The 23,000-nt window shown below is 43.8% G+C and overlaps 2 protein-coding genes across 3 annotated transcripts in view; both read right to left on the reverse strand.

Moving 5' to 3' along the window:
- Positions 1–2,451, reverse strand: part of LOC131105625 (potassium/sodium hyperpolarization-activated cyclic nucleotide-gated channel 1) — an 89,879-nt gene extending 87,428 nt beyond the window's left edge. The window contains exon 1 of the mRNA XM_058053979.1: positions 2,343–2,451. The gene's annotated coding sequence lies outside the window, so the exon portion shown is untranslated. The remainder of the gene's footprint in view (positions 1–2,342) is intronic.
- Positions 2,452–2,684: 233 nt separating this feature from the next.
- Positions 2,685–23,000, reverse strand: part of LOC131112521 (probable E3 ubiquitin-protein ligase HERC1) — a 36,274-nt gene continuing 15,958 nt past the window's right edge. The window contains exons 34-81 of one of the 2 annotated variants that reach the window (XM_058064184.1): positions 22,851–22,943; positions 22,359–22,526; positions 21,922–22,161; positions 21,773–21,856; positions 20,769–20,994; positions 20,450–20,696; positions 19,525–20,207; positions 19,222–19,435; positions 18,714–18,883; positions 18,337–18,420; positions 17,725–17,911; positions 17,540–17,667; positions 16,507–16,706; positions 15,632–15,891; positions 15,457–15,503; positions 15,186–15,380; positions 14,952–15,117; positions 14,650–14,884; positions 13,797–14,022; positions 13,441–13,718; positions 13,250–13,377; positions 12,838–12,971; positions 12,421–12,648; positions 12,229–12,356; positions 11,949–12,148; positions 11,783–11,885; positions 11,575–11,703; positions 11,394–11,492; positions 10,629–10,802; positions 10,257–10,541; positions 10,113–10,178; positions 9,917–9,973; positions 9,269–9,394; positions 9,069–9,207; positions 8,759–8,940; positions 8,526–8,681; positions 7,417–7,539; positions 7,226–7,328; positions 6,974–7,143; positions 6,603–6,741; positions 6,367–6,536; positions 5,959–6,128; positions 5,695–5,860; positions 5,551–5,627; positions 5,223–5,475; positions 4,993–5,145; positions 3,622–3,927; positions 2,685–3,242 (exon numbers count right to left, since the gene is read on the reverse strand). In XM_058064184.1, the coding sequence (XP_057920167.1) occupies positions 3,057–3,242; positions 3,622–3,927; positions 4,993–5,145; positions 5,223–5,475; positions 5,551–5,627; positions 5,695–5,860; positions 5,959–6,128; positions 6,367–6,536; positions 6,603–6,741; positions 6,974–7,143; positions 7,226–7,328; positions 7,417–7,539; positions 8,526–8,681; positions 8,759–8,940; positions 9,069–9,207; positions 9,269–9,394; positions 9,917–9,973; positions 10,113–10,178; positions 10,257–10,541; positions 10,629–10,802; positions 11,394–11,492; positions 11,575–11,703; positions 11,783–11,885; positions 11,949–12,148; positions 12,229–12,356; positions 12,421–12,648; positions 12,838–12,971; positions 13,250–13,377; positions 13,441–13,718; positions 13,797–14,022; positions 14,650–14,884; positions 14,952–15,117; positions 15,186–15,380; positions 15,457–15,503; positions 15,632–15,891; positions 16,507–16,706; positions 17,540–17,667; positions 17,725–17,911; positions 18,337–18,420; positions 18,714–18,883; positions 19,222–19,435; positions 19,525–20,207; positions 20,450–20,696; positions 20,769–20,994; positions 21,773–21,856; positions 21,922–22,161; positions 22,359–22,526; positions 22,851–22,943 (8,481 nt within the window). In that variant the 3' untranslated portion in view covers positions 2,685–3,056. Of the gene's footprint in view, positions 3,243–3,621; positions 3,928–4,992; positions 5,146–5,222; positions 5,476–5,550; positions 5,628–5,694; positions 5,861–5,958; positions 6,129–6,366; positions 6,537–6,602; positions 6,742–6,973; positions 7,144–7,225; positions 7,329–7,416; positions 7,540–8,525; positions 8,682–8,758; positions 8,941–9,068; positions 9,208–9,268; positions 9,395–9,916; positions 9,974–10,112; positions 10,179–10,256; positions 10,542–10,628; positions 10,803–11,393; positions 11,493–11,574; positions 11,704–11,782; positions 11,886–11,948; positions 12,149–12,228; positions 12,357–12,420; positions 12,649–12,837; positions 12,972–13,249; positions 13,378–13,440; positions 13,719–13,796; positions 14,023–14,649; positions 14,885–14,951; positions 15,118–15,185; positions 15,381–15,456; positions 15,504–15,631; positions 15,892–16,506; positions 16,707–17,539; positions 17,668–17,724; positions 17,912–18,336; positions 18,421–18,713; positions 18,884–19,221; positions 19,436–19,524; positions 20,232–20,449; positions 20,697–20,768; positions 20,995–21,772; positions 21,857–21,921; positions 22,162–22,358; positions 22,527–22,850; positions 22,944–23,000 lie in introns of both variants that reach the window. The other variant, XM_058064183.1, reaches the window with a different exon arrangement.

Here is a 23,000-nt window from a genome sequence, read left to right on the forward strand (position 1 = left end):
CCCTGATCTTGCCAAAATTTTCACACCCCAGGGTTTTGTTTTTTTGGGGATGTATTGCTTGATAGACAATTTGCCTTTGAAGAGCATGATCATCTCATCTATGGCTTGAAACTCCTCAGGATCCACAGCAGTGAGCAAATTTGCTGGAAAAGTACCTGTTACTCATCATGAATAATGCACAAAACATACATATTGATATATACAATACAGCTTACAATCTAATAGCATAAAATGTTGATTTATACAAGGGAAAACTACTTCAGATAAAACATTGTCAAGAGTGATATACTGTTCAGTAATTGCATGTAATTGCATGCAGTCCACTTTGGTGGACATCTGAAAAATTGCAATTTCCTCCCAATCTAAAATCAATACATTGAAATTTTCACAACTATGGTGATTATTAGGTGTTACTTGATGTAGAAATATTTTTTTTACCTGCAGGAGTCTCCTACTCTAGAAGGATTGAGCAGAAATCCCACAGGTGCTAGGCATGTTTTAATTTCTGGCAGCCATCTTCAATGTTGACACAATTATTCTGCAGTTACAATGGTTGACCACACAAAGCAGTGTTGGGTGGATTCTCAGGCGTCCACTCTAGAGGCTTATAAGCAACAATGCCATCAAAACCTATTTTCATAATTGAAAATGACCTTTTAATAGCTGTCCACTGCAGTGACCGTCATGCGTGAAAGGGTTAAGGTGTAAATGTGGGGCTTCCCGAGCCATGGCGACAGAAACAGAGTGTTTCTTCAGCACCGAGCGGCATAAAGTGCTACAATCGATGGGAAGGCTTCGTGACTATGGCCCGGAGGATATTGCATCACAACGAGTGAAGAATTGTCACCACGAACAAACCCCACAGGGGTAGAAACCTTTTTGCACCTACCGAAAGTAAACTGGAAAAGACGGCTGGTCTCACTTTATAATAAAAAGGTACACAAAAATACAGTAGTTACTGAGGAACTAATCAATACGGCACATACAGTACATTTAAAGTACAGAGGAATTGATGAGTAAAGAAGTTACTAAGGAACCGAGGCATATAAACTTACATAAACTCACTACACCAAAAAAATACTTCTTCGTGTTAGCTGTTACAATAACAACGTTGCAGTAGCTTGTTTTATATACAGGTCAGTTATGTAAAGATTGTTAATGTTTTTTGGCAATTTCTTTAGAGCTTTTTCTCTCTTTAGAATCCACAGGAAAGTGAAAGATGTGTGGTCATGGTTCACATTAGTATTGTGGCTGATGGGGAAAAATACAACAAAAAAATTGCAGTTTACCATAGTAGATGTGACGACACTTATGTTTCTGGTACTAAATGTGCCTAGTTACAGTTGATTTACTTACTTTGCTGTTTTTAATTACTTTGGCAATAAATGGATACAGTTGTAAGTCAAGCCAACTCCTGTGCCAACTGACTTAAGGCTTATAAATCAACCACAGTATTTACACTAAATTGCTTGCTAAATTACCACAGATTAACCAGATTGATCACATTGCCTTTCAAGATTTAATTTGCCTAATATAGCCGCCATAAACATAATATTGTAACACTGGTGATTAACAAAAACATGCTCAACTTGATTGTCAGTATAGCATAACAGCATTACTGCCCCCTTGTGGGATTACAGTGCCTGGTCAAATTCTGAAATCCAGTTTTGCAAATATTTTACAACTGCAGATTTTAAAGTTCATTTCCAAAAGGTGTTACACATTTTTTTTTAAAGGTGATCACGTGTGGTTTTTTTTAAATAGAAACAGAAAGAATACTGGGAGAAATTCAGTGCAACACAAAGCCTGTTCCTGAGATTTGCGTACTTGTTAGGCTGATATATGGAAGTTATATTTATACATTCATTCTCGCTCTTCTCGCTCAGCTGCTAGACTGCTGACTGCAGGTTGAATTCAGCCGCGCTGCGTGCGTGGAAGCAGATGGGTAATAAGGTCCTCTCTGCAGCACAGACAAATTGCATGGCGTTCAAGCTTTGCATAGTCAGTCAACAATATTAAGAACGTAAAAAATAAAAAAAATAAGTAATATAATAAAAGGTGATACAAAGACATGTATGATGTATTATGATGTGCTATTGTGGCAGGTTAACTCTAAATACAGTACATGAAGAAGTCATATTGACTAAATTTGATTTCAAAGGTGACAAAACAGTAATGTATTACGTTCCTATGTAGAGTGCCAGAGTGCAAAGGAGCCATGTTTGGCAGCCACATTTAGCAAGACGACGCTACCAGTACAAGCTAGCACGTCAACATTTTGATACTTTAAGATGTCACACAACAACAATATGATAATATATTACAACATGAAGTGTACCTACCTGAAATATATACCACGGTTTCACTCTCATGTGCCTTTCTTTGCCTACACTCGTAAAGTATGGCATTCCATGTCAAGGCTACATTGTTTTAAAAACACCCGCCTCTTTACGTCTGACGTCACGGGGTGTGCCTCATGTGACGTCAGGCGCAATTTACGCAACACCCCTAAAGTCATTAAATTCGTAATGGCTTGCAAGGTAGCCTAAGAAAGAATTATAAGTATATTTATTTGTCAATAAGGTTATTTTAAGCATCAGCATAACATTTCTCATTAAAAGTTAATGAGGTATTTTGTTGCTGGAAATAATTTCAAAAACTGCAGACTCACTGATTCACAGACTTAAATTGAGTGTTTATCATGTTTGCCTCACTTTATTTTCTCATTGTACAACCCTATTTGAATTCTTAATGCATATCGCAACAAAACCACATAAAAGGCATAATTTGAAAAAAATCAAAAAGAAAATATGATACAGTACCAGTAAACGCTCTTTATTTTACAGTAACACTGCCTATGTCGGACAGATCATTAAATTATCATCAAACAAACAGGCACATTGATTCAGGCTGGCTTATATGATAAGAAATAGTCTATATCTCAGTACCTTTTCAGTTGAAGCACTGCATTAAATACAACACCTCATCCAACATACACACACACACACACACACACAAAAGTATGGCGATTAAAAATCAGTGCATAATTGGCCGAGTCACTCCTCTGTGTCAGAGCTCTCTATAGGGTCAGTGTTGTGTGTCAGCATGTAGTTGTCCATGTCTATGGAGGGGCAATTGTGGATGGAGTAACGCAGACGCTCGGCCAGGACCGCTTGGCTGGTGTACGGTGGAAGACGGAGCAGGAAGAAGCAGGTCTGAGCCGTCGGGAGGCCGTTGACAGGCTGGGGGGGGGGGGGGGGGGGGGTATAGTAATGGATATTGATATTAACACTATAATATCAAATTAATATGTAATACAATATATTTTCTTTTATATATTATACAAACCAAATGTATTTCTTATTTTTCAGCATTTTATTATTTTTTTGTTTATTATTCATAATGGTTCAAAGTATATAAACAGTACAAAATTAAACATAATCAAATGTTTTACATTTTTTAATAATCCCATAATTATAGGAGTAAATTTAATTAGTTTGTTAATTAATTTTGTATATTTTTTTATTTTACCTGTTGATTTTATTTCTTATTTTATAAAAAAAATAAATGAATAAAATTATTTATTGATTCGTAGCCATATCATTTACAATCTTGACTCACCCGGTCCACCTTGATGATCTGAAACTTCTGCGTCATGTCTGCTGGGTTGGACGGCAGCCTGGACCTGCCAGAGACGAAGCGCAGGAAGAGCACCCGCTCCTCATTGGTGAACTCCTCCAAGCTCTGCCAAAACCAGCAGACCAGCTGGTGGCTCTCTGTGATGTCGCGGTAGCGCACCAGCTTCTTGAGCATCTCCACCGAGACCTCGGGCAGGCCACACACCAGCTGCTCCAGCTGCTGGGCCGTCAGCAGGGAGAGGAGGGGCACGGGGATGATGGTGGACATGCCCTCTCTGACGGCGGACACCTGAACAAAAGACAACGTCAGCTTTAGGGCTGTGATGATGAAAGACGGGGGACAACAAAGGGAAGACATGGACATGACAACAACAGCTACAGAGGACGGGATCGCTATTTGAACTGGATGCTATGTTGCAGTGCAACCAATATAACCACCACCTGCTAAATACATTTCTACTAGTTACCTCCAACAAACGCAGCGCACAGGTTATGTATTAGCATTGCTGGCATGCTAATATTATTATCTAAATATGTAGATAAAATAAATGTGGGAGTAACATGGTGTAAATTACAATATGGGGGAACTGCTACTGTGGAGCAGTGATTCCCAAAGTGTGGGCCGCGGTCCCCTGATGGGCTGTGGAGGTACTGCAGGTGGGCCATGACAGGTCATTAAAAATATGATAAATTTTTGCAAATATTATTATTTTTAGTTATTTTTATTATAAAATATTTATTGCACGATTAGAAAAATATTATAGGCCTAAGTAATAACCTATTGAGTGTTATTGACCTGTCACAATATTTTAGGAACCTTATACAGTTTATGATTGGAATGTAGCTCTCTGGTCATCATGCCAGTCTTGAATGCAGTTATGAAAAGTATTATTATTATTATTATTATTATTAATGATAATATTATATACATATATATTATATTATTAGTAATATTAATAATAATACATTAATTAATATTAATATTAATTAAAATTAATGTTAATAATAAAAATTAATAATAATATATAAATATTATATATATAATAAATATATTTATTAATTATTATTTTTATTATTATTATTATTATTATTATTATTACGTTAAGTGCTGAGAACGCAGCATGTCGTCTATGTACTGTTTATAAGACAATGGTGGGCCGCAGACATGTTTTAGATTTTCAAGTGGGCCCTGAGTTTGGGAACCCCTACTGAGTATCTATGTATGAATGAATTAATCATATTTTTACAGCCTTTTTGGTCATTGTCATTATGACATACGTTTTTTTTTTCATTTGACACTGTCAAAAAATAAAGCAAAAATACGACTACAAAAATGTCATAAATTCCTTCAAACCTGAGAGTCCATTTCGTGCAGCCTGTACTCCAGAGCTCTTTCCACATACTCTGTCCGGTTGGAAAAGTTCAGGGAAACGTTTTGACCTCCAGGAATCACCGGTACCAGCCTCCCATCTGCACCGTGGGCCATGAACGAATCTAGCGGTATCATCTTCACACAGCAACATGGTATGGTTAAAACGGGTTGGCTACTGGACACAAAGTGGAGATAAGGTTGAGTGATCTCACCACATGGAAATTCTCCTCAGTGATGCCGCTGTTTTCCAAGTGGAGAATCCCTTGCAAAGTGCGGTAGGTGAGGAGATCCACCTCCTCCAGGTCTGGCTCCCCCAGCGGAATGGAGCAGAGCTGCTTCCACACCCACGGCGCCAGATGCAAGTCGAGAGGTTTCTTGGTCCGTATGGCCACGGCCATCAGGATCCCCAGAAAGCGAAACTGGATCATGTGATCTTTGGAGAGGGAGGCTGGGTTCAAGAGGAACCTGGCCAAAGAAAAGTTAAAAGCTGCCTGAAACTGGACGAATTAACTCGGGTTACAGTTGGACGACAAACTGTACCTGTCCGTGTGACTGCCCACATCTGCAAAGCTGTTGGGTGTATGGATCAGTAGGTCCACCACTCCGGACTGCAACTCCTGTTCAAACAACAGTTTTCTTTCTTTTGAACATGCCTGGTGTGCTATTTTGGATTGTTGGTCGTACCTGGCACATCTCGGTGATGGTGTCGTCAAAAACCCCTCCGGCGTCGTCCGCTCCCTCGCCGACCAGCTTAACCTTCCAGGCTCTGGATGGCAGTCGCAGGTCCAGAGGGTTCAGGCCCACCACTTGCTTTGCAATTTGAACAAAGATGGGCTTGCTAGAGCGCCCTCTGCAGGTTCATTAGGGACAAATAAATAAACCAGATAAAGTCAACTGGACTGTGGACTGCAGCTAGACTCTGGATGACATTAAACAAATCCGATGTACCTTGTAGAGATGCGCTTCACAGTGATCTGCGGCCCGTACGTTTTGCCCTGTGTCATGGTTCTACCGATGGAGCGTACTAAAGGAAGAGTGTTGACCTTCGGTGATAGGAGGCCTCTGAGCTCGCCACGGATGATGGCTGCCGTCCCCGAACTGTACCGTGAAGTGGACACCTGAATACCAATGAAAGTGGGGACAAAGGAAGGCAATGAAGGAAGTGCTCCAGAGGCCTTTATCTAGCTCTGCATGCGCCTTAAAATGATTTAAATTGCACTACTCAGCTATTGGTGTGAAACTACTGCATGCTACACTTGCCATACTGTTGTTTTCCAATGAATTCATGTGCTACTAATGCTGGCCCAGGCACAATGTCCACTTTCTCAGGCACTCCAAGCCATAGAATTTGATTACCGAGTTCTTGGCGTCCAAGTTAAGCAGCCTCCATGACTTGTACATGAGATCTGAGAAGTGATAAAGCACCCTCAGGCGCATGCTGAGTAGATCAGGGCTGCAGCCTTTCAGAGTGTTGTACTGGGGAGGGACAGACTGGGGAAGACCAAGCTGGACACTTCTAGAGCCACCTAGAGACGAGTTATTATTAGTATCACCAAAGTTTATCTATTTCAGCTGCAGGAATTAGTGAAAACCTGAAGTTTTAACGGAGGTAGAAGGTGTGGTCCATGCTGAGCTGTGGCAGCGGCCTGCAGAGATCTGTGTGATGTTCTTCCCCTGGAGGGCTGTCACGAGGGTGGGCTCCTTCACCGGGTTGCAATGGCCAAGACCAAGCTGGAACAAACATGAAAGAGGACTTTGAAGTGTTCGGACGGGCATTCATGAGCAAAAGCCCCTGGTGACTTTCTAGTACCAATGTCAGTGATGAATAGAAATCAAAGTAAAAATAATGAAATAAAATGGCAGAAATACTACTTTAATAAGGGAGACTTTGCATGAATTTGCAGCATAAGTGTAGTCACGGCATATTCTCAAGGAAAAGAGTAATGACGATAAAAGCAGTTACCTGTCCATCACTGTTACACCCCCAGGCGTAGACGTCCCCGGTGGAGGACAAGGTGAGAACGTGTTCACAGCCTAGGACAATGTTCTCTATGAAGAGCCCATCCAGTGCCGGCACCACCTGAGGATACGACCTGTTCTTGAGCATGGAGTCCGGCAGGCCAATCAGACGCTCTGGTGGATGAACAGATGAGGATTACTGCATACAGTGCAGTACAGTGACATCTCTTGTATGTATACTATATTTCAAATGTACCTTTTCCGAATGTATACACATGTCCATCACAGGCCAGCGCAACAGAGAATTGCGTGCCGCAGCTGACCTTCTTGATTCCTTTATTGCAAAGCTGCTCCACTTTCTGAAGATGTGAGCCACAAAAAAAAAGCTACTCATTTGGCTCTATTTCCCACTCTTGTACCGTGATAAAGTGAAACAAGCTGACATACCTGAGGGTAGTATTTTGCTGTTGAGGAACCAGTCCCCAACTTTCCATAATCCCCATCTCCAAACGCCCACACAATCATGCCGTCCGCAGACAAGACCAAAGTGTGGTTGAGACCACATGACACCTGGGAAAAACCATCACTTATATCTTTAATGTGATTTACCTTACTAAGATGTTATTTAACCTAAGAAACAGCAAATAATGTGTGTCGTCTTATATTCGGGGTCTAGAGCAGGGGTCTAAACACGCGGCCCGCGGGCCAAATGTGGCCCGCAGGACACTAGTTTGAGGCCCCCGCCTTGATATGAAAGTTTAATGTTAGTGCAGCCGCGCAAGTTTGATATGGATGCTGTATGGTATCATGTACCCAGAAAAAATTATCACGTTTGATTAATGTTCATGTTAAAGGTTAAAAAACTGTTAATAGTTATTCACCCTATCCGTGTGGAAGTGGTAAGTTTTTGGCTATTTAAGTTTGAAGGAAATAACTTGAAGGCTACCGTTTAGGTTGCTAGCTCTCTAGACCCTGCAGTTGCGCAATATGTTGTAAATAAAAAGAGTATAAATGTGACTATAGTCGTGTTTTGTCATGTCTACAGGGCTCTAATAATGCTTTGTTAATTTGAATCTGAAAACCCACCAACTATATGCGGTTTCTTAAGTTTTTATTATTTGCCGTTTTATTATTATTATTATATTTATTTATTACTGATTGATTGATTTTCTTTATTCTTGATTTGTTTATTTATTTTTCATCTTATTTTGTGTAGAAAAATAAAAAGTAAGATATTTGAGAACAGTGGAATGTTTTATCAGAGCTTTTCTTGTAGAAAATTGGAATTGGAAGTTTTTTAAATTTTTTTGTTTTTAATAAATGCGTTTTTTTTTTGGGGGGGGGGGGAATCACAGGGCACATATAGACAAACAACCATTCACACTCACATTCATACCTATGGACAATTTGGAGTCGCCATTTAACCTAGCATGAACCTAGAGAACATGCAAACTCCACACAGAGATAAGTTCACATATAACATATCACATATAAATAATCATTTATGATTATTTATGATTCATTCTTCAATCTGTATTGAAGAACAATACAGTTACCTGTCCAACGTGGTATCCCTCCAAAGCAGCCACCCTCTCAGGGAGCACCTTGTTAGACGTTGACCTCTGACCGAGACGGCCAGATTCGCCGCTACCAAAGGTAAACAGCTTCCCATCAGACGTCACCACAGCAGAATGTCGGAAACCACAAGCGAGCTGGGACAAGGAAGAAAAAGTAGGTGGTAAGATTGATGCGTCTAATTTACTGGGATTGTGTAGAAAACAACCTCTACCTGAATGACGTCTTCTCCTTGTAAGGTCTCTATCTGTTTGGGTCTCCTCTGTCTTTCAGTGTTGCCATGTCCCAGTTTTCCAAAATCGCCATCCCCCCAACTGAAGACCTCCCCGGTCTCGGTCAGGGCCATGGAGTGTCCGTCTGAGCCGCAGGACGTCACCAGCTGGGTCACCACGTAACCTGAACATAGTTACAAAGGTCAGTTGGGTGTACGTCATATAGAGCCAGGAGTGTTTATTTACTGTAACTGATGGCAAGCTTTGCTTGTATTTATACAAAAAGTATCGCTAATGATATCAGGATCTCACCTTGAAAAGCGCAGATAATAGTGGGGACATAGAGATCATCCGAATTCCCTTGTCCGAGCCTGCCATATTGTCCTTCCCCTACAGCCAGCACAGTTCCATTGGACTGAACCAAGAAAGTGCAGTTCTGACCGCACACCACCTAAAAAGACAAACATTAAAAAAAGGGGATGAAGACGATGGATGATGAGGACCCAAAATACCTGTTGTGTCTGTAGAAGAGTGGCCGCCAACGTAGGAGTCATGGGGTTGGTTCCCATCCCAGCTAGCTGTCCGTAGCGTCCATTTCCCCACAGGTACACTTCACTCTTGCCACCTCGCTGCCAATCCTGAGGGAAATATGGCAAATGGTTCATCTAACTGACATTATGACTATTTAGCCTTCTTTGGACACCAATTTTCACAAAGATGAATCCAGATTTGAAAACCTGGTCTATCTGTGCAAGAGAGCCAATGTTTTTAGTGTGGTAGTCAACCATCTCCCCACTTCTGAAACCAGTTTCCAAAGAAGTACAAACATTAACTCAGGTGTGAAGTCCACTTAACAACAAGTTGAAAAACCTTTTCAATGCCTGCGTGAAATATTTTTCAGATTTCACACCGAGCCATCCCACTTCTGACACCGGTTTTGAAAGACGCGAAGTAGCATCTTCTACATCAGGTTTTTTTAGGTATGCTGGTCAAATGTTTTTGGTCTTTTTTGTGTGATGGTTGGATTTGACCACAATCCATCCCACTTCTGGAGTAGAAACTCTGTTTTGAACCCCATTGATCATATATAAAGTGACTTCAGGAAGGGTTTCAGGAAGTGTGACCATGTTGTATAAAATGATCACTTTCATACAGCTCACTTCCACAGTCCATGGTACAGGGTTCATCCATCCTATGGGTTCATCCATCTTCTGACACTGTTTTTCATGGAAGTACAGGAAAAGAAACTTCAATCCAGATTTGAACCCTGATACATCTGTGTTTATTCATCCTTATTTTTTCCTCCATCAAGGAGGAGCTGAAGGTTTTTATATGCAAAGTGTAAACTATGTTCACCTCTGGTCGGGTGGTTGCCCATGACATCAGCTGTTCGTCCATCCTGAAGCTCCACTTGCTGTTGTCCTACAAGACAAGAAAAGCACCTTAAAATGGTAATCTCACTCATATCTTCGTCTTTGTGCAATCAACATGCATCATTACCAGGACTTTTGAAATTTCAGAACAATCCTTGTCCTCAAATTCTGGAACCGAAAATGTTTCTGGGAAGACGATGCCGCTGGCGATGGCCTCAGCACTTCGCACGGTGGTGGCGAAGGTGATGAGCCAGCTCCATTCAGATGGGCAGGATAGGGTGTTTGCGTTGCTGTGATGCGGGGGGCAAGGGTAACGGCACAGGTGTTCCTCTAAGGACAAACCAACAGCGAGGGAGGCCAGGCTCTGCAGGAAGGCACTGTGGATCAGTTGGTCACCTGCAGCGACGTGGGTCTGCAATGAAGACAGTCAAAGTCACCTCTCTTGACAAAAACGTGCAGGAACACACATTATGTCGTGTAAGTAATAATGGTGAATGACCCGCTCATAGGCGTACTGCTCCTGCAGCAGCAAGGGCAGCCTCTCCAGCAACACCGCCAAACAAGGAGCCCGATGAAGACCCAGGATGCCCTGGCTTCTGAGGACCATGCGACAGAAAGCCAGCACGTGATTCTGACTGATCCAGTCCGGGGTGCAGCTGATCAACAAAACATCCTGGGTGGGGGTGGAAAAAATGACAGAAATTCCCTGAAAAGTTGGACTGCATTGCGGTGTTTTGGTTTTATTTTTCAGTGGTTAGAGTTCTTTTTAGGCGGCACGGCGGGCGAGTGGTTAGCACGCAGACCTCACAGCTAGGAGACCCAGGGTTCAATTCCACCCTCGGCCATCTCTGTATGGAGTTTGCATGTTCTACCCGTGCATGCGTGGGTTTTCTCCGGGTACTCCGGTTTCCTCCCACATTTCAAAAACATGCTAGGTTAATTGGCGACTCCAAATTGTCCATAGGTATGAATGTGAGTGTGAATGGTTGTTTGTCTATATGTGCCCTGTGATTGGCTTTTAAACTTGTTTCACAGTTAAGAATATAAAAAAAATTAGATAAGGTTTTTTGTGCCAAAATGAAAAATCATAAGGAAATTTATATTTAAGTCCATTAATTAAACAATAAAATAAATAAATAAAAATGTGAAGTAATTTATGAAAATGTCAATTTATTAATGATATTTGGACAATAAAATATGTATTCATTACACCAACAGAAATACAACAAGAATTGGAGGTTGTTTTATAAATGACCCAAGTTACCTTTGATCGCCCAAAGCAGACAACAACACCCATTTTTGGAATCCAGGTAGTGCTGACCACAGAGCCCAAACCTGTAACGGTCTGTAAGACTGAACCATCCTGCAAGCACGTACATCGCTATGAACCTTAGACACACATATTCACGGTTTTAACTGCAAATGGATGAATGATGTTCTCCAACCTGCAAGGACCAGACGTTGAGCAGCCCCCCTATGCCTCCAGACACTAAAGCCATCCCACTTGAGCAAAATGAAAGCGACTTCACTGCTGTGATGTGGCCGTGAAGAACAAACACGCACTTTGAACTGTCCTGAAACGCAAAAAAAATGGTGGTAAAATCCAGACATCAACCTTTTTTTTTTTTAAAGCTATCCAAGAAGCAGTGGGACCTTGACATGGGTGCTTCTCGGCTCTCTCAAAGAGCTGGACAAAGACACAGCTCCACCCCCTTGTGGCAGCGTCCACACATGCACAGAGCCATTCTGGCAACCACTGCAAGGGAAAAAAATAACAGTTAAAAAAATATTACAGGAAGAGAATAAAGCGCCAACTTACACGGCCATCATAAGCATGGGATCCGGGGCTCGACCAGGAAGTGGGCACCACTCTGCGACGTTGACGGTACAGGGATGAACAAGGTAGTGGAGTGTCACCCAAGTTCCCCCTGACAGTCCCACAATCTTCACAACCTCTGACTTGCCCAAACAGAGCAGCAGGTGCCCTGTGGGATCCCATTTGAGGGAAGTGACGCCATCCTGCGCACACAATTGTGATGAATTTAAGTCTTTTAAAACCTCTTGAAATGAGAATATAGCAAATTATAAGTGAGGTAAACCTGGTGAACAGGAAGCACCACCAAGGGCTCATTCTCGTAGGTCTCAGTTGTTGCCAAAAGGACCTTCCCACTGGGGTAGCCGACTGCAAAAGGCTTTTCCTCGCCGTGCCATGCCACACATTGTGGAGCTAGGAAAGACAAATTCATGCCTCAAGATATCACACAAAAAATAAACATCCAGGACTGTCTTACCCTCTGTTCTGTAGCAGTGGGTGAGCTCAGTGGTCTTCACCAGCAAGTCCAGCTCCTGCATGGTAACACGCAGCCAGCAAAGGGAGCCGTCCAGCCTCCCCATCAGCAAGTTCTCGGTGGGTCTGCTCTTGTAAGCACCAGGCTGCTCCAGAAGCCACAAGTTGAAGGCCGGAGCCCAACACAGCGCTGTGACCCGAGATGACTGAGCCTCCGTGTGACAGTGAGACCCTGCAGACAATACACGGTGCGGCGTATGCTGGTTGTGGACCACATGAAAGGCGAGATACATTGTACCACATTTGACACAGCTAATCTGGCAGTCAATGTATGTTATCATAACAGTCAGTATTTGTATAGCAGGGAAGGGAAATTAGAACTACAGTCAAGATATGTTAAGAAACACATAGGCTCGTTTACCCCTGATGTTCATGATGGTGACGTGTTTATTCTCTGGGGCCGCCAGGAAGTCTCCACCTGTGCTCCAGTACACGGGCGACATGTGATGATGACATCTTCCTGCTCTGCTTTCAGAGCTTGCTCTGTCTGTTTTACTGCAAAAGAAAAAAAAAATAGAGAATGAGATTCAGAAGCCATTTGAGTACTGTATTGGCCTAAATATAAGACCACCTCTATTTTTTGGGAGTGGCACAGCTACATCTGTCCAGGTGTTTGTGTGTGAGTGACAGGAGGAAAAGCTCTGATTTACGGGTAGAAGTTGTAGGTGCCACCTGCCGGTTTGCATACATAAACTCCAGTCTCCGGATAGGGGACAATTATTTAAATAAAGGTCAATACTGTACTTTTTATTTTTCTTATGGTTAAAACATACCTTGATATGCAGGAGAAGGTGGTGTGCAACTGTGCATTGTTTTCACTGATGCTCCACAGCTGCACCACTTTATCCTGAGAGCAAGTAGCCAACAAATTCTGTTCGCTGTTCCAGAAACAAGTTGCCATCTAAAAAGAAACAGCTAATAAAGACTTGTTTGCAAATATTAATAACATTACCATCACTATTACCTTGTTATAATGTCCTTCCAGTCTTTTGATGGGACATTTCCGCAAGTCCCCAGAGAGGTCACTGTAGGTCTGGGCTCGACTGGGACTGTCCCGACCCGTTACTGCTAAAGCCTGCACCAGTCGCTGTGCTGCCCACTGGCGGTGTTGATTGTTCAACATGGCAGAGAGGACGCAGGCCGCCAGAGCGTTAGCCAGCTCAAGGGGGCCCACTCTGGATCCTCGGTGAGAGGAAGGGCCTGCAGGTAATGAGGTGGAACACAGCCCCGGATGCCCTGCGTCTTGGTTGAAAATATTTATAGGTGTGGTGAATGTGGGGGAAAAAATAAGAACTTTTATATATTTTGTATGATGCTGACCGTGAGCCTCGTGTTCAGGCTTGTCAGCGCCGTGGCAGTGAGCCCCCTTCTCGGTGAGCAAGGCTACCAGACTTTGTGTGACCAGGAAGGAAGCCAGGTGATCGTTGCAGTCCCTCTCCTGTTGGGCTGCTGCAGCAGGCATCATCACGCTGGATGTCAGGCAGGCTCTCTGCTGTGTCTCGCTGCAGCCTCCATGACTCACTCCTGTAGCTGCTGCCATCAGGTCCTACGGGAGTCAATCATTCCAAATATTCAAGAGTTTTACTGATGAACTACCCTTTCTTTTACTTGTTTAATTGTAATAATTTTAATATTAAACCTAAAAGGGGGCTGCACTGCTGTGGAGTGGTTAATTGGTTAATTGGCAACTCAAAATTGTCCATAGGTATGAATGTGAGTGTGAATGGTTGTTTGTCTATATGTGCCCTGTGATTGGCTGGCCACCAGTCCAGGGTGTACCCCGCCTCTCGCCTGAAGACAGCTGGGATAGGCTCCAGCACCCCCGCAACCCTCGTGAGGATAAGCGGTAGAAAATGAATAAATGAATGAATGAATGAACCTAAAAGGTAGACCTGAGACATATACAAACATGTACCAATACAGGTTATAAATGTGCTTATACAGTATTTACATACAGTAAATTAATACAAATTAAACAAAAACCAAAAGTACAAGTACCTGAAGCTCTAAACTGATTCACATTAAAGTGTAAAAAAAACATGTTAACATTTGAAAGCAGTCTAATGGCCCTAAATTTGCTCATCTTGGGAACCTGACTCCATCGTCATCACTAATAACACCACACAAATACAATTCAATTCAGTGAATAGGAGTCTGAGAGAAGTGAACCAACCTGAGTACATATCTCCACCAGCTGTCTGTAGGCAGTGGGGCTGCGCAACACAACGCTGCCAATGGCTGAGGTCAGGAAGCTGAGGCAGCTGGAGCTGCTGTGCTCAGAGGCCGGCCCCTTGCCAGCAGACCGTCTGTCCACACAAGTGTGAGCCCTGCCTGCCGCAGCGAGCGTCATCAGACGCACCAGGATGCGGATGTCTGCCAAGCCCAGAGACTCCAGTCCGCTCGATGGGCTACAAGTAAGGATTAAACAGCTTGACCCAAAAACAACCAAAAAAAAGTCTGTCGTGAGGCTCGTACCTGCAAGCGGTCTGAGATAAGGCTCGCATCACCATGCTGTACGCCAGCAGGATCTGCGCTGTGGAAGTTACTCTTCTTAGAGCTTTGAGTCGGTCATGAGAGTCCCTCAGCGATATCGCCTGCTGCCCGAGGCTCAGTGAGATCTTCTGCTCTACCACAGCACCCCCTGGTGGGGGAAATAAACAGTGCATTTTCTTGATACGTTCAAGAGTGAAATTAACCACAGTAGAATACCTTTGGGAACTGCTTTCAGAGGATCGGTGGAGCTATAAACCAGAGCTCCGAGTGGATCGGGCTCAGCAAAGGCAATGGGGTCAGGCACCAGCTTCTTCTCAGTCAGACCCAGCGGCCTTAGAAGGAGTCCAAAGTCCTCCAAACCTGTAAGTCTGTCTGCATCACACTCATCTTGGTGGTTCATTTCCCAATCATCTGAACAAAACAAAAGCATCGCTTACATTCAGAGGAAATTAATGTGTAAATTAAGAACATAAGTAGCAATGCTCACCATCAGAGGTGCTGTCCAAACGGCCAATCAAATCACTGACTTTTGTCCTACAATATGAGACGAGGTAATACAAGAGTGTACAAACAAATACAAACAGCATAATAAACATACCCGTAATAGACTCCTGGTACTCTACTAAATGCTGTGTATTTTCGTTATCAGTATCGTTGCCCACCTTTCATTTCTGGAGCTTGGATCGCTAACGTTTGCAGCAAGATACTTTTCCCTGCAGGAAGTACAAAGGAGGTAGAAGGGGAAGTTGGAGCCGCACTCCCCTTTGAACCACACATCCACGTAGGCCCCCGTGCTGTCGTAACCCTTGCGTGCGGCGCTCTGGCCGCAGCCTGGATGACGGCGCTTGATGTGGTTGTTGAACTGCAAGGTGAGGGTGTTGCACAGCTCACATTTCACCATCTGACTGTGTTCTTCTGCGCTCTAAAAAAAAAAAAAAAGCAGAACATGTTAATGCAGGGGTATCCAAGGTGTGGGCCGTGGGTCCTTTTTGGTCCACAACTTTTTCATACAACTCATACAATACATTACAGCTAAATAGTTTTCATTTTAAACTCGCAATGGTATTTTATATTCCATAGCTACCTCTTGAGTGTTAAGTTACTGTGTGATGATTTTTGACTTTGATCTAAGTTGACACCATGAATCAGACTGACTGGGTTGATAAGCACGTTGTGAGTTTTCTCATAGCTGATTATTAGCTCCTGTCGAATGAAGAGCTACATGGTCCTCACACACACGAGTGCCACAATATGTCATTTTATGATGTATGGCTTTTAGCTTATATATGTACAAATCTGTGTTAGACCTTCTGACTGACCTTAATGACGATAAATAATTGAGAACCCCTTCACTAATAACTTATCTATGTCAGCTTTAAGATAAAAGCTAAGACGTGGATGTTTTATTCATGTATCTTAGCATATATTGATTTGAGCATCTTTAATGTACAAAATGTATCAAAGTGATTCCCTGCATCCTGTAATTCGTCTGTATGCAACCCTCAGTGGAAAAAGTTTGGATTGGGCGATGTGTCACCTCTACTATATGAAGCGTGTCTCTTTCCAGGCTGAAGAAAGGAGTGAGCAGGTCCTCGTAGGTCTCTTCATGGTAGACGTCGTCCATGTAGCCTAGCTCGGACTCCTCCTCCGCAGAGAAGGGATGAAACTCCACGTACTCCGGCCAATCGCCTGTGTTCTGTTGGTACAGCTGGGGGACGGGGTTGGGTGATGGCAAGTCTGAAAAGGGTTGAGTAGGACACCCCCGATTTAGGCTGTAGATTAGTCTTTAAGAGTGATGATTGTTTTTAAATCAACATAGTTTAATCCAGGGGTCTCAAACACGCGGCCCGCGGGCCAATTTTGGCCCGCAGGACACTAGTTTGAGGCCCCCGCCTTGATATGAAAGTTTAATGTTAGTGCGGCCCGCGCAAGTTTGATATGGATGCTGTATGGTATCATGTACCCAGAAAAGATTATTACGTTTTATTAATGTTCATGTTGAAGGTTAAATAACTGTTAATAGTTATCCTCCCTATCTGTGTGGAAGTGGTAGGTTTTTGGCTATTTAAGTTTAAAGGAAATAACTTGAAGGCTACCGTTTAGGTCGCTAGCTCTCTAGTTTGCGAGTTAGCATGTGTCTCAAGACCCTGCAGTAGCGCAATATGTTGTAAATAAAAAGAGTATAAATGTGACTATAGTCGTGTTTTGTCATGTCTACAGGGCTCTAATAATGCTTTGTTAATTTTAATCTGAAAAAAATAATTTGTCTACCCACCAACTATATGTGGTTTCTTAAGTTTTTATTTGCCGTTTTATTATTATTATATTTGTTTATTTATTACTGATTACAGAAAAATAAAAAGTAAGATATTTGAGAACAGTGGAATGTTTTATCAGAGCTTTTCTTGTAGAAAATCGAAACCAAAGCAAATTTAATTCATTTTTCTGTTTTTAATAAATGCGTTTTTTTGTTTTTTTTTTGGAAAACCTGATGTGGCCCAGTCTCACCCAGACCCTAGGTCCAGTGGCCCCCAAGTAAATTGAATTTGAGACCCCTGGTTTAATCTAACCTGCTCTCCGAAAAGATGTCCTCTGAGTTGGACCAGAACGGCGTCGCCTTGCCGGAGGAGGTCTGTTCCTGGTCAGGTGGACATCCAGGAAGTTCTCTCTCTCTATCCAGTCGAGACCTGGCAGCAAGCTATGAAAAACAAAAGGATTTAGTATAATAAAGACAAGAACGCCGGATATCACTGACCTCTCGCTGGGTTGGCTTGTGGGGCGTTCAGGGCACTGCACCGTCTCGGGCCCATCGGAAGAGGGCGTGTCAGGCTCGCCATCCTGCCTGGGGGACTCAGCGGTCTGCTGTTCCTCAGTCAGGGGGTGCTCCAGCATCCAGCTGGCCAACACCTCGATGGTTTGGGAGTCTAAGTCACCTGCTACGTCTGTGGATCAAAGAGTGTGTTATCGTTATTTCATAGAAAAAACACCTCAACATATATTTTAGATCTCCATACTATATACAGTACACATTTATAGTACACCTGCTATATACAATGTACATTAATGCAACATTATTATTTTTTATTTACTATTATTAATACAGTAGTATTTTTACTGTGCTAAAATGAGTATTGAATGGGGAAATGCATGAAAAAATATTTCTGTGAACACAAAATGGGGAACCCGCACACAAAAAAAATATATGTATACTTATTGTGTTTTTTTATCAAATCAATATTATATCACAATGCCTTTATTTCCTTTCGACCCCCAAGAGTACATGCCAAAAAGGCTGCAGCACACAAACAAATGGAGGACCAAATGCTGATGTCACAAAGCACGTGAAGCAAACATGACAAAGCAGTACCTGCTGCCTCCATGGCGCAGTAGATATGTCTCATAGAGAATCCCATTTCTAGTAAGCGACTGGTGACAAACATTTGTGTCCGCTCTGGTGGTTGAGGAGAAAAGAAAAAAAGTGCACAACACAAAAAAATAGAAAAAACAACCCTATTGTTTAATATAGGGGAGTATATACGGTAATTTAAAATACAATTCCTGTGGGTGAAGTTCAAACTTGATGGGAAAGTGATGGCGCCATACAAAAGCACATAACCCGTGTCATGCATTTATGGGATTGTTGTCATGTCAACGGTGTGAGTCAATGTGACAAAACATGCTGCATCATGCAGGACAGTTTTATGCGATTCTATATGCTGGTACTGACTTTCCGCTAGTTCTTACCCAGGCTGCTTCTGGCCTGCGTGCTGCCGGGCCCAGGCTCCATGAAGCTAGTCTGCTGCTCAGTGAAGGCGTTGCACGAGGCCGAGCTGGCCAGGCAGAAGCATGGGTGCAGCACAGGCGGGGCGCTAACCAGGCCGGTGAGTGTGGGGAAGCGGGTTAGCACCATGTGTCTGGAGGAAGGTAAGATAAACACCACATTAGATAAACAATGTTTGATGGTACAGAATTGGCAGTATTAGCTTTAATGCATTCATGTTTTTCTGTAATAGCAGAGGTGGGATAACTGCGGCCCGTGGGCCACATCTGGCCTACTTTCACCATTTTCACCATCCAGCATGCCTTGCGGGCATTTGGAACTAACCATTTTAAGTTAAGTGTTATGTTTAGTGCTTAGTTGTTGATTTATGTGATGCGTGTAGTGTTGATAAGGATGTACTGTATGGATCTTTCCGCGTTCTTCAGTTCTGTCATTATACTGTTCCACGATTCTCCAAACCCGGATACTCACTGAAGTAGACTGATGGGGAGAAAAGGGTTAAAGTGTTCAAGACCGTCCGCCTGCAGGTTGGCCGGGAGGGATGAAGCCAGTTCGGTGTTGGAGGACGAAGCAGAGGCCCTGTTGGACTGCCCGAAGATGGCGGTGCCTTCCGAGCCGACGCTGTACAAGGAGACGGAGCTGGACGACTTGGAAATGGGCTGAGAGGCCGAGTGGGGGCCTGATTCTGGAAAAGCAAGGCCAACAGGGTTACAACTCTGATGAAACATTAGTGGAAGGTTACTAGTACTACTACAAACCAATGGAATGCGGTACCTTTGCGTTCCTTATCCTGCAGTCCTCTCAAGGCTCCTTTGTAGATCATGACCTGAGCCCTCTCCAGGTCAGCCAGAGAGACTCTCTGTTTTATGGGACAGGGTCGGACCGCCCACTTCACCATGCTCTGCACCACATACTGCAGAACGGACCTCAGCTCGGCGCTCTCATCCCATTGCTCGGCAGTTTCACCTTTTCCTGGGTCCAACGTCGGACTTGTCAAGACACTGGTGGGATCCTGTTTGGGCGCGGAGAGCAAATCCGATAACTTGTCGCAGCTGAAGATGACTGCAAGGGATTTCAATGCGCCAGTGAGAAGATAGGAGACTCGAACTGCTCGTAGTTCAGACGCAAAGGTGTTGAATTTGGTTTGCGGGGTTGACTCCTGGTGGACCTTCATGATGTCTCTGGTCGAGGACGGTGACTTCCTGTCCTCTTCTGTCAACCACTTGAGGTCGTCCGCCATGTCCTCATCCAGGCAATACTGGGTCTCGCCCTCCGCTAAGCTCTCCTCCTCCGACAAGTTCCTTACGGCGGTGGAATGAGCACCGAGCCAACCTCGCTCCTCCAGCAGGCCCATTAGATAAATCAGATCCAACAGCACCGCCGGTTTGAGGCCTCCAATGCGGGCGACGTCGCAACAGGATGAGTCGCAGGGCTCCAGCGAGATGATGGGTGTGTCGCTGGGTGACCAAGAATTCATGGAGCTTAGTTATTCGGGAAGAGTTGGCAAGAAAAAAGCAAAGGACAAATAGAAAATAATTACTAGAATAGTCGTGTCTTATGGAAGTGTTGTCAACATCAGGTTGTTTATATTTCCTACTAAGCTAGTTCAATAATAAGTTCAAGAATAAATAATAGCCACATAATATGCTCATATATTACCATTTTGCTCATTTCCGTGAAGGTGTTTATTCTTTATTACCTCATAGAAAGGTCCGCCTCTCCCCACTGAAGCTTGGCCAGAGAGCTTCTTTCTTTCAGGACCCCCAGCAGGATGGCCCTGCGGCCACTGGGTTTATGCAGACACGCCCCCCCGGCCCGGAGACCGCCATCCACGCCTCCGATCAGCGCCAGTACCGGCCATACTTCCGTGCACAGAGCAGCCAGCTTGGCCTCTGATAAGAGGCTGTGATGGGGCGCTAAATCGCTGGAGTTGTCTTCAGCGGGTTCTTTAAAAAAAAAAAAACATAATGTAAGTTTTGATTCCTAAACCTAACCAAGAGCTTCTTTGAGTGACTGACCTGCGGCGATGCCTCCCAAATTGTCCTCTCTCAGCAGGGGACCGATGAGCTCCAGGCGGTCACGGATGTACTGGTTGATGTGTGAGGACCACTGATCGCACTGGTGGAGCCTCCGGAGGAGCCGCACAGCCGACTCAATGAGGGTGGTGCTCTGAGGGCTGCATAGCGGCTCGCCGGGAAGAAGGTTGCTAGGCATGCCTCGCATCTGGAGGTCACGTAGGGTCACCTGTGAGGAATGCACAGGACAGACGTTTACAGTTGTGTTGTATAGTGTCTTACAAAAACAGTCTTCTTGCGCATTTAGCATACAATAAAATCTTACAAAATTCTCAATATGTAAATCACCATGGCAATATACTGGAAACTGAAGAAAAGTTCGATTGAAGTACAGTGGTATGTTGGTTTTTGTTTGCCTCGCTTTTATAGGATGTCTGTCTAAATAAGTACAATTTGATGTCAGCGATGGGAAGTTGAGTCAACGTCGTGGTCTACAACTTATTCACGTTATTGTCCAGTGAAAAAAGATTCATGGTTTTTCATTAGACAGTGACGCTGATTGACAATTGAACAATAGCATCCATCTTGGAGATGAATAAAGTATCTATCCATCCATCTATTCATTCATTCATTTATTTTCTACCGCTTATCCTCACAAGGGTCGCGAGAGGTGCTGGAGCCTATCCCTACTGTCTTCGGGCGAGAGGCGGGGCACACATTGGACTGGTCACCAGCCAATCACAGGGCACATATAGACAAACAACCATTCACACCTATGGACAATTTGGAGTTGCCAATTAACCTAGCATGTTTTTGGAATGTTGGAGTACCCGGAGAAAACCCACGCATGCACGGCGAGAACATGCAAACTCCACACAGAGATGGCCGAGGGTGGGATTGAACTCGGGTCTCCTAGCTGTAAGGTCTGCACTCTAACCACTCGACCGCCGTGCAGCCTCCATCCATCTATCCATCCATCAAATTGAGCAGTAGTCAGTATGAGGTACCTTCTCTCCAGGATTGCTGCTGTAGAACAACACACAGGGGTAAAGCTCTGAGGCAACCACGCCTTCAAATGCCAACTTTGGCTCCTGAAATAAAAGCAATCAATCAATTTTGCAGGTCGCCAAATGCAACAAAAACCTCAAATCCAGACCTTGTCGTTTTTAGCAAAGGACACAGTGTGAGCCTCCATGTCCAGGATGCAGGTGATGGTGTCGCCCTGCGTGAAGGAGGGAAGCGTGCGGACCAGCTCCCCGCCATGGTACAGGTTGCCGCTGTAGGCGCGATACAGCCACATGTCGGTGGTGGTGTGGTGGTTGTAGTCCCGTACGGGCCAGCGTGACACCCCCACGCACGTTCCCTCGTTGCCTCGGTTTTCTTTGGTGATGTAGAACTGCGGCAGGCGGGGAAGTGGGGTTACAAACCATGAAATGTGTTTTGATTAGGCCTGTAACATATTTTGCTGGTCGATAATTGTGCTATTAATTATCAACCAATATTCAATCATTTCAACTTTTAAAAATATTATTACGATTATCAATAAATTGATATATCCATTATCGTGACAGGCCTAGTTTCAATGCACTTTACCTTCCATATGAAACATCCGGAGGTGATGGAGGTGGTGGCAAGGCCGTAACCTTTCCCTCCTGTGCCGTGCGAGAGAACGTTGCCGCTCTCCAAGGAGCAGCAAATAAGCTTGTGGGGATCAAAGGAAAACTCGCCAATGGGAATACATTCCTCATCGCTGCCAGGATTCTAAAAAAGTTGGATGAAAAACTTGCTGAGGTGTGATGTCATCATTTAGGAGTGGGAGAAGGTTCCAGTAAAAACACGTGCTTTCCTGAATTCCACGTCCAAAAGGATAAAGGCATGCCCAAGAGGATTAAGGCAGTGCTACATAACAATGGTGCTCACACTAAATATTGACACTGTTCACTGTGAGGTGCACTCACTTGTGTTGCCAGCTATAATAGCTGTGTGTTGACCCATTTACAGTGGATGGCAGACCTATACAGCTGTACACTGACTACTCTAAAGTATAAGAGGGCTATACATCCTGTACATGTTGAAATGACTTACCATTGCATCCTTTACAGTCTCCTCGTGGGCCCGCTCAACCAGAGGCTTCTCCCACATGTAAACAGACATCAGCTGAAAGAGTTCTTTGACAATCTATAAAAAACGGCACCAAGGAACATAAACAGAATATAAAGCATCATCATTATAACT

Source organism: Doryrhamphus excisus, chromosome 2 (genome assembly GCF_030265055.1).
Source record: "Doryrhamphus excisus isolate RoL2022-K1 chromosome 2, RoL_Dexc_1.0, whole genome shotgun sequence".
In the NCBI taxonomy this organism is placed as follows: Eukaryota; Metazoa; Chordata; class Actinopteri; order Syngnathiformes; family Syngnathidae; genus Doryrhamphus; species Doryrhamphus excisus.